Here is an 18344-nt window from a genome sequence, read left to right on the forward strand (position 1 = left end):
CAATGTGATAGAAGCAACTATACTCAAAGGAAAGTATAAAGGAGAAGATGTTCTCATACCGCGCATCCCAATGATTCCGACTGATGTGCCATTTGAGTTTAAACGACTACAGTTTCCAGTGCGGCTTGCTTTTGCTATGACTATAAACAAGTCCCAGGGGCAATCATTAAGTGTTTGTGGTATTAATCTAGAAAACCCATGTTTCTCACATGGTCAATTGTATGTTGCCTGTTCCCGTGTTGGAAAACCATCAGATTTGTTTATCTATGCGCCAGGTAATCAAACAAAAAACATCGTATACCACAAAGCACTACAATGATAATAATAATTATTATTTATGATTCACATGATTAACAATAAAGCGATTACTTACTTTTAAATCCTTATATATGTTTTATTTAATTATTTTTTATTCACAACGCCCTATCACCAGGGTGACGGTTCTGTTCAGGAGAATTTTTTAAAATACGTAGGCACAAAAACTGCCACATTACAAATCTTTTTGACAGGACGAAGTCTGTCGGGTCAGCTAGTACCTAAATAAAATTGAATAAAGTTCTAGAACAAAAAGAAAGAAAAGAATTAAATAAATAGACTTTCCTACAAATTATTTAGAAGAAATACTGGAAGTAAACTGCCTGCTACTAAAAAAATTATATTTAAATAAACATCAAACGAGTTCCGCCGCTTAAAAAAACGTGAAAGACGCCGCCCGAAAAGCGCCGCGCCAATTCGCCGAACTTGTTCATAACAGGAACTAAAAAGTTTGCTTAAGTCAGAATAAAAATTCATCTTGTAACCGAAATGTTGAGCGTACAACTTCAATTTATACCACCAGAATTGTGTGACGTGGCTCTACCGCCTTAAATAATTTAAATAAATAAAACAAAATTTTTTTAATTATCAGATTAGGCCAATCCCTCCAGATAACCGTCAGATTATCAGACAGCACATCTAGGACATAAAGATAAGCCATTTCAAAATGGCTAATTTTTTTGGCATATTCTATCAACGGCGCGAGTTCGTGTCACATCCAAATCGTCAGATTTTTATATGACAGTTTTTTTCTAAGTTCAATTAATATCCCCTTATAAAATTTGACGCGCTCGATTAATTTTTTTTTCTCATTTCCCGCCCATACATATGACCACCCCCATCATGCAAACGATCAGATTAACGTACGTACATTATTAAAAATACGTAGGACATGAATGCTATCAATATCTGACGCGCTCGACTATGTCCACAATTCCCACTTCGTTCCGTGAGCACTCCTACTATGAATCAAAATACTGAGTTCTGTTTATAGGTACCCAAAATTTTAATACCAATTGTTTCAGCCGACAAAGACACTATTAAGATAAGTGTTTCTACTGGATTTAAGTAACTTATTTGAACTAGACGAATCAGACGACACTAGTTTCTCTTGGAGCAACCATAATTTCACGGCACTTCATAGAGCGATATCTAGTGACCTTATCACCCTTAAATCATGGTGCGATTCTAATCTACTCTGTCCCAACGTTTCTAAAAATGAAACCGTCTTATCTAAAAAATAAAGTTCCTCCTGTTTTTCGCTGAGATCATGCCCTTATTAAGTCGCATCTCAGATATGCCCTTCCCTTCTGGGATACGTATTGTGCGATTTATTTTGAGCGAAACCTAAAATTACAAAAAAGAGCTGTCAGATATTTACTCGGACTAAACTGCAGGGACTTATTCAAGAGATTAAAAATTAGGACTCTTCCTTCCTTAATCATCTTTGAATCCGTTTGTCTAATTCGTAATTATGCTTCTTCAATTTCAAAAAGGTCGTTACACGGCTATCCACTTCGGAACGCGAAGCACGACCTTTACCTACCTATTTCACGTTCAGAATTAAATAAGGGCTCAATATTTTACAATGCAAAAAAATGAACAATCACTTGCCAATTGTTGAAATCAAATCGATTTAATCTTTTCCCGCATTTCGCAATAATTTCTATTCTACTAATAATATTCAATTCCGGGCATGCTGTATATTAATATAATATTGCTATGGACTTACATACTAATTATTATCTATAATTTTGTTATTCATTGTGGTTTTCTTCTATATATTGAAATTTTATTTCATTTGTATCTTTATTTAGTTATTTTTATGTTTGTTTTTAGTTTTTACAAGCTTTTGTCTAGAAATTGTAACAATTTTTTGACAATAAAGCATTTCTCTCTTTCTCTCTCTTTTGAATACGATCCGTTGGCCGTGAATTCAATCCAATGACTAATCTGGGTTAGCAAAGCGGAACAATGAGGTTTTGCAAAGAAATTTTGAGTCATTCAAAAATGTTTTGGTAGGTGATATGATATTCAAAAACAGATTAAATCAATTTCAATCTTATGACGTTTACGATTGTGCAATTACGTTAAAAATAATGTTTTTATGGATTATTATGATTATCAAAAAAGCTTGTTGCATTACTTGGCAATTTAAAAATAATTCTGTATATTTATCATGTGATTTATCTTTCTTATATTCTGCTTAATGTTAAATACTATAGTCTAATAAACTAAAAATTAAGTTATTCAGTTGCATTATTTTTAATTTACTAATATAATGTTGAAATGATGAATTGTAATAATTGAAATAACGTCATTTAGTTCGCTTATTTGACTACAAGAGAAACGATGACGTGGACAGAATGTCAGATGGCAGGGTGGCAAAGATTGCAAAGAGAGAAAAACCGAATACATTCCGACCACCTACAAGATGGTATGAAAGCTGGTCTTAATCATCCCAGCTGCAGCTAGGCAACCATTGATGAAATTACAGTCCTAACGTATGATAAAGAAATTCGCTATTTTTATTGTGAAGCTGTCAATATCTGTGATCCCAATATGAATAAATTTGTTCAGTAATCGTATCGTATGAGATTTACATGCTGAGCTGAAACTTTATTTCATTAATTTTAGCCATTGCAATAACGGATATGTGGGCTCTTTGTACAACAACACTTGCTTCTTAGCCAAATGCGACAATTTTTGCTCGATTTCTTCGCTCAAACGTTCACTTAATACTCGCTGTTGATAGTTTTTTCTTTTTTAAGAAGGTCAGTGAAAAGTATCCCACGCGCATCCCAAAAATCCGACATTACGACCTTGCTTGCAGATGGAACGGTCTTTGCCTTATTTGGGACCGGCTCTCCCTTTTCAATTGTTGTAAAATGGCGCATAAATTCGGCTTTATTTCTGTGAATCCGACGTTTATTTTGTTTGTAGTGGCACCCATTTTGCGTACAGCTTTCTCATGTCCAAATTTTCAGTTAATATGCGATGTACCACACTTTTTGAAATGCCTACTATATCTGCTAGTTTGCGCGCTTCTAGTCGACGATCATCTAGTTCTGCTTTGCAGATTTTCTTCAACATTTCTGGAGTCGACACCTCATTTGGTCGACCACACACACGGCCTGATTTAAACTCTTCTACCCAAAATTTTACCGTTGATGATGAAGGAGCAGTCTCATCCAGAGTAGAATCTAGTTCAGCTTTTATATTGGTTGGGCTAATGCCTTTCAAATAAAAGTATTGTATCACATAACGACGTCCAAATTTATCCATGTTTACAAATTCACTAAAGACCTTCACTATTGATGGTTGTCAAACAAATACTAAACAACGAGGCGTCTTCAAACTTTTAACATATGCTGTATAGATTGTGTACTTTCTAAAACAGTGGTGTTTTTCAAGCAACTACTACCATCTCTAGGTCAGGCCAGGTACTTCAAGGACCATCTTCGTATTACATAAAAAACAATTTGTTTGAATTACGCATTGATATGCATACTTGAAAGTAAATTTGGCCGTTGCTGTTCTATTAATATTTTATTGGTTTAAAAAGGTTCTCCGTTTAGCGCGATTATTATTTATTTACTCCACGTACATTCCGAATAAACTATAGTTTTAATAAGATTTGTTATATTTTATGAATCTATTTACTATTATCCAAAATATTTGGAGATTTGGTTTTCTAATAAATCGTGTTATTAAACTATCATCTTATCACTTTTTTTATTTCAATTATAACCGTACCATATTGTTTTGTAATAAGGAAATGATTTCATGACCTAGTAATTGAAATATTAGAATCGCTTTCCAGAAATACCCGTTGCTGACTACGGAATTATTAAACTCAATTTTCTAACCGTTTCAAGCATATTTTCCAAAGAATCAATATTATAACGTGATTGAAAACAGGAAAAATGTAATCTAATTGTTTGAAAAATTAATAGTAGGCAGCTGTTATTCAGACGGATGTTGATGCTCAGTTCAATAACTGATTTCTAAATATTGAATAGAATGATTCACGACCGAATATTTTAATTTACGATACTTGTAGTTGAAAGTTCATTCCTTATACATTCCACAGATATATAGTATATATTCCGTTAATACCAAACTTTCGGTAAAATGAATAATCCAAGTAATACGAGGGTTGCTACTTAAGTTTTGTGATATAGCCACTCTCAAGTGAATATGTAAAATTTGACACTGACATCATAAAGTTTGACATTTTTAATGTTAATTGTCATACGAGTGCTATTTAAGTTGTTTTCTATACTTAGAACATTAATCTTGGTAAGCAAGTACCATCTTTAAGTCACCATGATTCACTGATATTCCGATTTCAATCGTGGTCGTATTTCGCTGCAGGATTAATTTTGTTAAGGTCGTCCAAAATTGGCTGTTGTACCAGAAAACATCAATTCTGTACGTATTGCAAGATCGTCTGTGAATTAACGTGAGATTGAGGCATACTTGGGCATTAGTTCCACTCGCATACATTCAATATTGCACATTTGGCTGTCAAAAAGATTTGTTCGCATTAGATACCACATTCTCCACCACGACAATGCAAGCTCTAACACATCAGCTAAAACAAAAAGGTTCGTGAGATGTCAAAACATCGACTTGATGAGTCATCTGCCCAATTATTTCTTCTTATTTTCTCAGATCAAAAATAAATTTCGAGGTAAACGTTTTTCTACAACTGGAGATACTTCAATCGGAATGAGAAAAATGCTTCGAAAATTGGTTTAAACACAAGCAAAAGTGTATTGATATTAATGTAGAATACTTTGTGAAACAATTATGGTGCTCAATGACGTGAGCTAAGACTTAAACTTTTTATTCATGGAAGTAATTGATTGTTTCTCTTTTTGGAATGTCAAGAATTTTTATTCTAATTTTGAATATAAGTTATATTGATCCACAGATAAACAAAGTATGAATTATTCCATCTACTTCTACCAGTATGAAGTTACTATTCCCTTAAATCCATACTTCAGAATCATGACACAATTATTTGTACAGATATTTTTGATGAACAGATTCCGCTTGTTCTGTAGTTAATGATAATAATAAAGTTAACCATTTTCAGAACTAAAATGATTGCTCTAATATTCATTGCAGAAGCAAGACTCTAAATTCGTTCCATAGGCTTTGAATAGCTCAACAGCAAACCAGGATGGAAAGCCGTCTTCCGATTCCCAGCTTACATCTTTCTCGATCTTCCCAAAGATCTTCTTGCAATCCTCTTTCTCGATTATCTAATTGTCTAATTTAACTTAACTAATTCACCTTAATATCTTCTGTAATCGTATGCTGCACTTTCATGATCTCCCTGATTCTCTCGTTTCTTATTTTTTCACGTCTTGAGATTCCTGCCGCGCGTCTCCAATAATCCATTTCTGGGACTTCAAGCATTTTTACTGTTTTTTCTTTATACTATATGTGTTAAACTTTTTATTATGCTTTTGTATATTCGATGTTTGTTTTCCTTTGATATTTGTTTGTCCCACAATACACTATTTAGCTGTCTTATTGCTTGTCTTCCTTGATTCCTTCATCTAATCTTCGATCATTAGTGATGATCAGGCCTAGGTATTTGTATTTTGTACACTACTTTCCTAGCTTGCTTGTCATATATTCTAAGTCTTCGTAGTCCTGTGCCAAGATAATTTGATCGACTGCAAAACACAGGGTATATAGTGTGTATAGTACATTATAACCAAGCTAAAATTGAACCCTGTCCGATTCCCGGCTCACTCTACTAAGTTGGCATAATAATTTCGCAGGTATTTTACTGATATTACGCCTTCACTTTCTCAACATACAGTTAGTTTGACTTTCCCCGCTGCATCTTGAATTTTTTCCGTCGGTAGTGAACGTCGGTTTTTTTCCCTACCTCAGCATTTTTGTATTTACCTCATAGTGATGGAAACACTCTTATTAATGTTGCAAAAAATGTCTTAATATTATCCATACTCCGTTATAAGACGACTGAAAACGTCTTTTCAAATTTGCATGTGTGCATCAATTAGTATTTCATGTTACTCATCGTACCTTTACTAATAGGAAAAGACAGGTTGGAAAGTTGGTAAACGAAAACAACAAGCTCATTATAGACAAGGAAGATCAAATGGAGATATGGGAAACTTACATCAAATATTTGTTTACTGATGATCGTCATGCAATGAACACTCTTGATCTGAATAGACACGAGATAATAAAAAGTGAGGTAATAAAAGCCCTAGAACAAACAAAGGATAGAAAAATAACAGGATGCGATAAAATACCGGTTGAATTTTTGAAAGTTATCAATGAGAACTGTTTAATAATATCTGCGATACCAGTCAAATTCCATCGGACTGGTTGTAATCTACGTTTATAACACTCCCCAAAACAGCAAATTCCAAAAAGAATTATTCATATCAGAATAAGAAATTAGAAGAGCGCATAGTTCATACACAGTTTGGATTCAGATGCGACTATGGGACACGGGAGCCCCTTTTTGCGATGGAGGTCTTGATTCATAAGTGTCAGGAGCAACAAAAAGATGTTTATGCTCCCTTTATCGATTACAAGAAAGCATTTGACACTATCAACCACGACAAACTTATAGAACTATTATATCGTTCAGGACTCGATACCAAGCATATTCAGATTATAAAAAATCTGTATTGGAATCAAACAGCACTTATCCAATATAGAAACATGAAAAGTCAGGACATAGGTATTGCTAGGGGAGGTAGGCAGGGTTGCAATCTATCGCCGCTGCTGTTCAACTTGTACACAGAGCAGATATTTATAGAGGCGCTGGAAGAATGTGATAAGGGCATCAAAATTAACGGTGCACCAATTAGCAATCTCCGCTATGCGGATGATTGGCAGATAACGTCGAAGATCTACAGATAATTCTTAATAGAGTAGGCGTCAAAGCTGGTCTTGAGAAACAAGACAGAAAAAACAACAGAAAAAAAACAAATTTATGGTGATTAGTAACAGAAAAATACAAAATGTAGATTTGCATATAGAAACGGATCCCATTGAGAGAGTATACCGCTTCAAATACTTGATACAATAAATGATAAAAATGGAACCCTGATTTAGAGATTAGAATTGAAATGGCAAGATCCACATTCATAAAAATGAGAAAGCTCTTGAGCAACCACAATCTGAGCATTGGTACCCGATGGCGAGCCATGGAATGTTACGCACTCTCCACGCTGCTTTACGATATGAAGAGTGGACACTAAAAGTAGCAACAATGCAAAAATCAGAAGCCTTGTGGCTGTATTGACGTATTTTTAGCATACCTTGGACTGATAGAGTAACCAATGCGTAGGTACCGAAAAGAATGGCTAAAGATTTATAATTGCTTGTAACTATTAAGAAAAGAAAAGCGTCCTACCTAGGCCATATATTTCGGAATGAAAAATACGGTTTGCTACAGCTTATCGTGGAAGGCAAGATAGCAGATAGGAAAGGGTTAGGTAGAAAGAAAAAAAACCAGGTTGAAAAACCTACGCGAATGGTTCTAAATACCAGAAGCTTCGAATATAATTCATGCGGCGCAAAATGGAGAAGTCTATCAAATGATGGTCGCCATTCTTCGTTAGAAGACGGCACTGAAAAGAAGAAAGAGATACCCATCGTAAAGATTTTGTTGTAGTATGTATGTATGTTATTGTATGAAAGACCACTTTCTTCAACTATTTTTTTAATAGTCACATGTCGATCTTGCAATACGAGATTATGGACTTTTTGGATATGTATGTTCAAAGTGTCATGTACACTGCGAACTAAAGAATATATTGAGTCCCCTTTTCTTACTGTGGCACTGGGAAGTGGGGATCCTCAGTGTCTACAGCTGATATATTAATCCCACTCCTTCTAAAACGTCCAGATTGTGGGATGGCTCTAGCTGCCAGAGATATTCATTCGTCTTCTATTTCACAAGCTCCTGGATGTAGTGCTCTGGAGTTTTGTATTTTTTCACACTTCAAGAGAATGTGGGTAGAGGTTTCGTCCATTGAGGCTGCAATCCCCGAACCTCCGGCATGTTGTACAGTCGAATTACACAGGGATCTAACATCCATTCTTCTTTCAACCTCTTTCTCCAAAAATCTAAAACTTCGACTCACCACTTCATAAATTTCTTTCCCTTTCTACATGCGTCCAATGTTTATGTTCTTTATCTCACTGCAACCTTTTAATTTTATTTTGACGCCTTGAAAGAGGTTTCTTCACTACTACCTTTCCGAAAAGGCAAGCTTTTCTCAATCTCCTTTCCACTGTAGAGGTATTCAAAGGCAGATCAGTAGATTCATTGATCCAAGCTGCAATCTCTGGGCCCGTGAGTCGTCGATCACGTTTACTAATGAATACAATACGTTTATCTTCAGCGGTTGTGGTTTTTCGAGGCCGCTCTGAACGTTTCCTATCACCAAAGCTCTTGGCCGATGCATATTTTTCACGTTGTAGTCAACGGTACGTTGAGGAATTTTTTAATTCGGCGGTAATGGTTCGGTTACTGTTTCTTAGGCTATGAAGACTTGCTATTAATGTGCGAGTTTCAACTGATAGTTCCTTGGGTTTACCCATTTTACAACTTACCAGTCTGAATTTGCAAGAACGAAAACAATTCGTATACGAACTCAATAAAAGATGTCATAAAGGTTAACGCAGCACAGCACAGTTGAAGAATTATGAATAAATCAGCCGCTACTTGCAAGTTAAAACTTGTCGCACTCGCCTACAAAGTATAAACATGCACACGTATAAAGTAAACAAAGATTTTTTGTTTGCAAGAAACCGTTTCGACGGTGCAAGAGAAATTTATATTATTTTGGAATTTAATGAATGCATTATGTATATATGCCCCATAATGGTGAGCAAAAGCTTTTAACTGATAGTGTACATTCACCCTATTTTCTGATATTCGGAGAAAAGTGAATACAAAGCTAAGGCATGAGCGAAATCAACTGACACCCCTGAGCGAAGACTTTAAAACATATTTATAGAAAACTACACCGGTCCTCACTGGGAGCTGGCCGGAGACTATAGTTGCCACCAAACAACCGAAAACTAATATATTCCCTTCCCTTTCTATTTTTTTGACAGTTTTCTAAGATATTTATGAAAGAAGTAGGAGAAAATTGTGAGTTTCACTATGTCAAATGATATTGCAAATCTTTCCAATGTATCCATCGAATCCTTGTGAATTACCTTGGTTTTCAACTCTTATTTAACGCGAGTATTTAATCACTACACGTTTCTCGACACGATCTATTTTGATACTAAGATATGACCGTCGACTTCGGGCCTCTACTTGAGTCAACAAGCTTGAGTTTATACTTAATAGGTTACAATGCGACGTGATAATAAATAATTATTGAATTAAATAATATAAAAGTTCAAAAACGGAGCTAAGGGATCAGACCTCGTACATATTTAGCTATTAGTAAAGTCACTGATCTGAAAGTATCAACTAGAAAATTCCATTATTTTAATCAACATTATGAATAAATAATGACCCCTACAATGCACAATGTTGTTTGTATAAATAAATACCATGCAAGAAAAAAAGATAATCTTTCAATTACAAGGTTTTTTATTATCATGTTGTGGGAAATGTGAAAAATCATTTATTCCATGTAACCTTCGTTAGTTCTAATCAGAGATCCTTCTCATTTTTTATTGAAAATTATTTACATGTAGTAGACATGTTCGTGCGTAATGGTTATAATTTATCAAATATATCATGTACGATTTTTTCTTTATAGTCAAACAAGATTAGTTATTTTTTTTCATTCATTCAGTGACCCCAAATAAAGTTCGTTATACAGAAGACCAAAAAAATTGGAAGATACATAACAGCAAACGAATTACACAATCAGTGTAATTGTGGGGGTGAATTTATATATTCAAAAACATTTTAGAACATTTCTCGATGAAAAATCATCAAGTTTCCGGTCTGATTGATAGAGATCACCAAAAATAACAATTTTTTCCTTTTAAGTACAATCTTTCAGATGAAAAGTATGGAATTTTGAGATCGTTCCTTTCAACAGTTAATCAAAATTAAATGTCTAGTCAGCCACTAAACGAATGAATAACATAAAATAGTCGTCCGCATGAAGGGTGGAAAAAAATGACAATGTGTAACAAAAAAAATATGTAATAGTCCTATATGGACAGTTGGTATGGGAAAAAACGTTACCGTGCCGAAAATATCAACTTTCTCTCTCGTGCGAGACGCTTTATCTACACTGCGCATGCTTCATACGCGCAAAAGATGCGCAAATCTAACTGAAGCGCTCGAAGGAGAGAGACAACGGGACACTATTTGTTTGACTTGAGTCGGAATACCTTGGCCGCGGCTTCGCTTTAGGTAGCCCATACGCAAGGTCCAATTTTGGCACACTCTCTCCAACATATCGGCCGGTATTTCACGAGTAAATGCTTCGATATTGGCTTCCAGTGCGTCAATCGTTGCTGGTTTAACCCTGTATATGGCCCCAGAAGAAATAGTCCAAAGGCGTTAAATCACACGATCTAGGCGGCCAATTGAAGAGCCCCAAATGTGAGATGAACTGTTTACCAAAGGCGGCTCTCAATTTAGCCATTGTTTCGCATGCCGTGTGGCTGGTGGCCGATGATGCCACCGGCACACAGTCCACACCAATCAGTGACTTTTTCCTGATGCAACTCTATTCATTTTTTGTTTAACTAGTCTCGACTTTAACACACCTTGATTGACTTAAAGTACTGCTATCCACAAGTTGGTACATCAATAGAATGAAATAAACATTAAAATATGCAAAAAATTAAAATTTTATATAACCACAAAAACAGTTATTTGTTGATGAGAAATTTTACTACATTTTATCGCTAACATTTAGGATACTTTTTGTGGATAAAAAAAAATAAACCCAAAAGATTAACATTTTAGATTTTGATATTGAAATAAAGGGTGGTGTGTTATTTATGGCCACGAGCTTATATCTAAATATTCATTATTAAATTCATACCTGTCTTTATTCTCATTACTCTGTGCAATTAAATGAATCTCACCTAGCGACGCTACTGCTTATCGCAGGCTGTGGGCAGGAATATTTCGAAGAAATTGTGTACATACGCCTTCCGACATCTTCGGCTGATAGAAATGCATTTATGTTTACGATTCGATGTTTTCATTGGTAAACAGTGGAGATGATGAGTCCACGTGGACTGACAGTTTGTTAGATATTTAACGAATTTTATAAGAGGAGTAAACATTATTTTTCATTTCTTAATTTGGTATGAGTGCCTTGCGTATTTATGAAAATTATTGATTGTTGCTTGCATAACTGTCTTCTGCAATTGATATTGGAAGAACTATACATAAACCGTGCAATTTGACTTATTTTAGAGACGTTTTCAAATTTGTAGTTGTTTCTGTGCATATCTCATAGTTTTAAGACCTCAATGTGTATAGTTTTGTTGTGAATTTAGAAATTAAAACCCCGGAAACTGCTATTAGATACAAACAAAAAATAGCCCTTGTGAACAATATAGATCCGTTTCCTTTAAGTGATTCAGACTTTAGCATGAATCCAGTGAATTTTCCACAAATTACAAATATGGTAAGGTTTTAACATTTATGAAGACACCTCGTAATGATATATTTTTTAGAACAAATAAATGCACATTTTACTAGGTTTCGATTAAGTCTGCTCTGTTTATAGCATTAGATTCGGAGGGATCTTCCGATTACTGCTGATCTTTAGAAAGAGATAGTTTCCTAGAAAATTAGAGAAGAAAAGCTAATCAAAAGCGTTTTATTGAAATATAAAATTTTTTCGTCTTTTCTCTCTCTATTTATTTCAGTGTATTTTAATTTTTAATTAAAAACGAATTCGCCATTGTAAACATACCTGTTGTATGTAAAATAGAAATAAAGATTTAGAAAAAACGAGAGCAAATCTTACAAAATCATTGATAGTTTCATAAAATGAGTTCATTGAAATATTTAATATCAATTTTGCATCGAGGGCAACAAAACCACTGTTGATCAGTGCTACCTTTAGAGTCTTGAATGAAAATGAAAGGCATTCAATTCTATTTACAATCGTGACCTAAAATATTATTAAGAAAAATCTTCAAAATTAATTAGAGCTTAACCTTGCTGATATGCATTATTTTATTATCTCTCCTTTTAATAAATACACTCGTGAGAAAAAAATATACTCATGCGACACCCTACAATCGCAAGTCCTTGGCAAAAAACCTGAACACAAAATTGTATTTTTCAACATTTTCAAAATTATATAAAATATTATTTTTTTGATTTCACAGTCCAACAATATGTTATGATCAGTAACCACCTTTTTCATATTTGCTCACGATAGTGCTAATTAGTGGTAATGGACCCTTATAAAGGGTTATCTACCTGGCACACCATTAAAAGAATTCTGAAAATGGGCACAACAAGTGATAAACCTTCTCAAACGGTCACCCTATTGCGACTAGTCCAGAGTCAGCGAGGCCAGTGCGCTGAACCTGAGTCAGTTTACTGTTTCCATTGTTTAGCGTCGTTACCAACTGGTAACTTTCATCGAAGATGTCTTTCGGCAAAACGTTTATCCAAAAAAGCAGTGACTGGCCCTGAAGTAATCCCAGTTCACCGAGAAGCTCGTCTACAAGAACACGTTAATTGGTCTAACGAATAATGGGGCTCCGTTCTCTTCTCAGACAAAAGCAGAGTGTGCATGCATGATAGCGATAGAAGAGGACGAGACTACACAAGACTTGGTGAAAGATTCACGTATTAAAGAAAACGTGGCTTTTGAAGGAGGTTCCTGGACGGTTTAGAATGGAAATAAAAACCGAGTTTTTATTGAAACTAGCGGTAAAGCGGGGAGATTAATGGCGAACCGATACATAGAAGAAATTTTAGGGGAGCGCACCGTTCCCTACGCCAGCTTCATCAAGATCAACTAAAGAAATTTAATCGATTCATGACAAAGCGATTGAAACCTGTTATTAGATCCCTAAATATTGATAGGTTAATTTGTGCTTGTATTTTCTTTAATGTTAATTATAACATTTTAATTGTTTAAGATTCCGTATCATGTGATATTTTTTCTTTACCATAAAAAAATTACTCAATAACAACATAGACCATTCATTATAAAGCTAAGGCTAATGGTTTCGAGATTTTAAAATCAGAAAAAAGAATGGAAGCTGCAGATTTTTTTGCTAAAGACCTTTAACCGCCAGTGTGCGACTTGAGTCAATTTTTTGCTAACAGTTAGAATAGTAGCATTCCAACTGTTGATTAACAGCAATAAATTTATTCCACATTTGTGATTGTTTTGTTAGTTATTCTGATGTTACCGAAAAATAATCTCATGGTTTAATTCCCTTTCGTAGTGAATTAATTCAGAGCTACAGATAATCATACATTAACTAAAAAATTGACCAGTTGATCTGATTTTTCGTATTATTTGATAGCCAGAAGATTAGCTAAATATCTTGTGTTTTGTTACAGTGAAGCCTGTCGGTACAAAAAAGTATTGTGGAAAGAAGTCAGAGTTGGTGATTTGATACATTTATCAAACAATGAAGTTGTCCCAGCTGACATTTTATTATTACGATCTAGCGATACTAGTGGCCTGTGTTACATCGACACCGGTCACTTGGATGGTGAAACTAACCTCAAACAAAGACAAGTTGTTAGAGGATTTGTTGAAAAGGTGAGTTTTTTAATTTAATAATAAATTTTTCACGTCCGTTATAATATTCACGTCTTTTTTGTTCGTTCATTTGTATTCATAAAAATCTTTCCAAAAATTCTCTCGTTAATATAGCAACATATTTAAATTTACCTAATCCAAAAAACTACGCTGAGCATACATTTCGACGTTCTTCGGTGTCTCTATTAGTGAATTCGTGATATAATTTAACTAAAGAAGCACGGAGGGTGGAAATCCAACACAGTTGCGGAGGGTTACGAATCAATGAAAAATGAAATGGATTCCGCAGTGAAAATTTTAACGGGAACAACAAGTTCGACTTCAAGCAACATTTTAAATGTTCAGGATCCTACCAACAATCCAATAAGTACTAATACAACTATAGACGATGTTATTTCTTTGAACTCGTTAAATGTTGCCAATTCAAGTACCAATAGTAACGTAACTATTACTATCACAAATTAAAATTGATCAAAGTCTTGTCGAGTAGAAAAATTTTTGTATGAAACTCGTGAGAAAAGTGAATTTCCGTCAAACCGTCCTACTCATGAAAGAAAGTATTACTTTACTCACTTGTTGCATAAATAACTATTATCAGTTTTCTCCAAATTCCTCTACGATTAAGGGCCCATCCATCACACGAATTTTAGGACGTTAGAACCCCTTCCCCCGTCCTTGTCACATGTTGTCACATTTTTATAATCCCCCCTCTCCCGATGTGACGTTACACATTTTTTAAATTTATACGTGTATTTTAAAATAATTGAGATAAAACAGATATTCCCATTTTTTACTTATGCCTTTAATGAAAAATCTAATCAAATCAACATCCAATATTTCAGGTAACCAATAAAAAACAGACGACTAGTTAAAAACAATAAACGACTAATTTAATTAGTACTAGATATGTGACGTCAAAAAACTTCCCCCTGGTCCTTAGTCACACATTGTCACATTCCTATTTTTACGCCGCTGGAGCAAATACTTTTTTCAATTTTGTTTTAAATTGCCTGATTATATTTAGTTAAAGAACTAATAACCTTTTATGGAGCTAAAATTTTCCTCTAAACAAAACTCTGCGAGTAATTTCTAAATAATAATCTAGTAGCACGTGTCATATTTTTGTGACAATTTGTGTATTTGACACGATCTTGGTATATTAAATCATAGAATTTTAAATTAGTTTTCACATTTTACAATTTTGCTGTTGACCGATTTATTAATGAGCTAAAAAAAAATTATAGAATGGCAGTTCGTTTAAGCCAACAAAGATTTCGCAAACGTCGAATTCGACATCATTCTACATTTGCATGTATTGAAAGAAGGCTGCAAGGAACCGGAAACTTATTTATTAAAAGAAATAATGCTGGAAAGCAACGTTTTAGAGAAAAATGAATTGGTCGTGGTGGATCCAATTGCTGGCCTCCAAGATAAACTGACTTAAATCCTATCGATTTTTTTATATGGGGCTATATGAAGTCCTTAGTGTACGAAACAATCGGCGAATCTGAACAAGATCTAATCGCTAGAATTCAAGCTGCAGCAGAAATCATTCAATCCCATCCAGATTTATTCTCAAAGATACGTTTTTCAATGACAAAACGGTGTAATAAGGATAAGTGTATTAAAGTAAGCGGTGAACAGTTTGAACAACTACTGTAACTTTGTCAATTTTGTTATTGTTTTAATACAGTATTGTTTAAATTTAAATTTTAGATGGCGCCATCTGAAAGTTGTTCGTTCTGTATTCAGTTAGTTGCGCTTTGAATGTTCCATGTAGTGAAAGTGACAGTTCCGTACTGCAAAACATTTTCGGGACGCTCTGGAGTAGACAACTTTAACTTCCTTAAATGTGACTCTAGCCACTTCATTGTTGACAGTTGACAGTTTCACTTCGATGATTTTGCATAACCTTGAATTTTGAATTTTCTGAAATTATTTGTTTTATCCGAAGTTTAGTCTAAATTAATAAATAACAATGAATGTTGATGAAAAAGAAAACACCAGCGATGAAGAGTTACTCGAATCTACGCTACCTGATCTCACCGAAGAAAGCAACGCGGCCGTTCTTAATTCGTTGCCGGATAAATATCGTGCAAGGTATGAAAAACAAAACGAGATCTTTATGAAGTGGTGTCACTAGATAAAGGCGAAAACCCCAACGGAAAACGTAGTGCTCGCTTATTTTTCAGAAAAATCTGAAATCTGGAAAAGTTCTACTGTATGGTTTACATTCTCGATGATTAAAAGTACTCTCGCAATAAAACAAGATGTTCACATCAACAAATATACAAAACCCATCAATTAAATCAATTAAAAAAAGAATTTGCTCCAGTGGCGTAAAAAATAGGGGGATAAAAATGACAACAGCGCGCCACTGGTTAAATTTTTCCAAAGTTTGCTTATGTCAAAATATTACTTTATTAAGGAGAATATTGGTTACCAAATTTATGGCAAATTTTTGATTTTGATTTAAAATTTTGAACACCCTATATCTCAGCAACTAGGCCCCGTAAGGGTTCGTTTTCCTATATCAAAATGAATCATTTATTGAGATATCTCTGTGGTAGAGCGTTGTCGGTGGAATATAGAAACACCCTGTAGAAGACCTTCAAAGAAAAGGTAAAAAGATTCAGCGAGCAGTATGGGCTACACATGAACTTAAATGAAACTAAATACATGCACTTCTCGAAAATTGGATATAACCAAATTGAAAAAGTACAGAAATACAAATATCTAGGGACATGGATTGATTCGAGAAATGACAGCACTGAAGAGATAAAAGTAAGAATTGAAATTGCTCGCAGTGCGTTTTATATAATGAAAAACTTTCGATGCAAAGACTTGGATAACGAATTGAAAAAGAAAATGATAAAATGTTACATATACTCGATCCTTCTGTACGGAATGGAAGCAGTAACTTTAAACAAAGCAGTAATGAATAAACTGGAAGCCTTTGAAATGTGGATATTGAGAAGAATAGTACGAATATCATGGACAGAATCACAAATGAAGAAGTTTTACGCTAAATGGCAACATATAGAGAATTATTGACTACCATAAAAGCCCGTAAATTAGAGTACTTCAGTCATGTAATAAGGGGACAACGACACAAATTCCAGAGATTTATTATGCAGGGAAAGAGAGGTATAGGACGACGAAGAGAGTGGTATAACTGCACATCAAACCAATTGTTTAGAGCAGCTGGGAATAAAATAGAAATAGTCATGATGGACGGCAACCTTTCATCCGAAGATGGCAAGAAGGTGATATTTTCACAGTCACATAGTACCCACGTAGATGTCGCCAATGGAAAAACTTGAATGTGTATCGCCACTAGTGGCTGCCACGTGGTTACCACGGAATAGCCACGTAGTTACCACGGAATTGGGAAACATTTTTCAATCACATTTTAGGAACTAATATCGTAACGATACACCCAATGGTTATTCAATATAAGAACTCGTAGTTGGCTTTTTCTCGTTCGATCGCGGTCTTTAAGTCTATGTCGATATATAGTTGACTATGTTTCTAAATCGTCTAAATTTTCGATGTCTTCTGTTATACGATTAGTTTTTTTTGTAATTCTAGACTAAATCTAAGACAGATAAAAACTTACATTTCGACTATTTTATCAAAATATATATTATTCAAAGTTTCGACTACTTTTTATGATTTTTGAAAGACAGATAAAAACTTATAGTTTCAACTACTTTGGGTCTTCATCAAAATATCCAAGGATATATTGAAAAATTCTTAGCCTAATATGGAGCCAAACAAAATTTTAATGTAAAAATATTTTATTACTCAACATGTTCTCCTCTTAAATGGATACATTTATTACAGCGAACCTGCAACATCTCTATACCTTGAAAAAAATGTTTCTTCATGCTCGGCAAATCAGACCTCCACAACTTTTATTACCTCCTCGTTGGAAGAAAATTTACGACCTTTTAAACTTTTTTTCAGTTGAGGAAAGAGATGATAGTCGGACGGAGCCAAACCCTAAAGCACGAATTTTTTGCACGGCAACATGAGATTTTTGTGCAGGGGCGTTGTCGTGCATTGGATAGCTTCCCGCGTCTTTTCTCTTTAATTTTTTTCCCGTAGAGTGGTCAGTAATGTCTAATAGTAATCTCCAGTTATTGTTCCACCCGTATCCAAAAAATCAATCATGATTACTCCATGACAATCCAAAAAACTGGAGCAAGAACTTTTCCAGCAGTTTTTGGAACGAAAAATCTTAGATCTTGGAGAACCAGAGTGTCGCCATTCCATCGATTG

The 18344-nt window shown here is 34.5% G+C and overlaps 1 protein-coding gene across 3 annotated transcripts in view; it reads left to right on the forward strand.

The window, feature by feature from the left end:
* Positions 1 to 18344, forward strand: part of LOC130901118 (phospholipid-transporting ATPase VD) — a 72978-nt gene that overhangs the window by 30293 nt on the left and 24341 nt on the right. For all 3 annotated transcript variants that reach the window (XM_057812224.1, XM_057812222.1, XM_057812223.1), the window contains exon 4: positions 13856 to 14060. In XM_057812224.1, the coding sequence (XP_057668207.1) occupies positions 13856 to 14060 (205 nt within the window). The remainder of the gene's footprint in view (positions 1 to 13855; positions 14061 to 18344) is intronic.

The sequence above is a fragment of the Diorhabda carinulata genome, chromosome X, assembly GCF_026250575.1.
Source record: "Diorhabda carinulata isolate Delta chromosome X, icDioCari1.1, whole genome shotgun sequence".
In the NCBI taxonomy this organism is placed as follows: Eukaryota; Metazoa; Arthropoda; class Insecta; order Coleoptera; family Chrysomelidae; genus Diorhabda; species Diorhabda carinulata.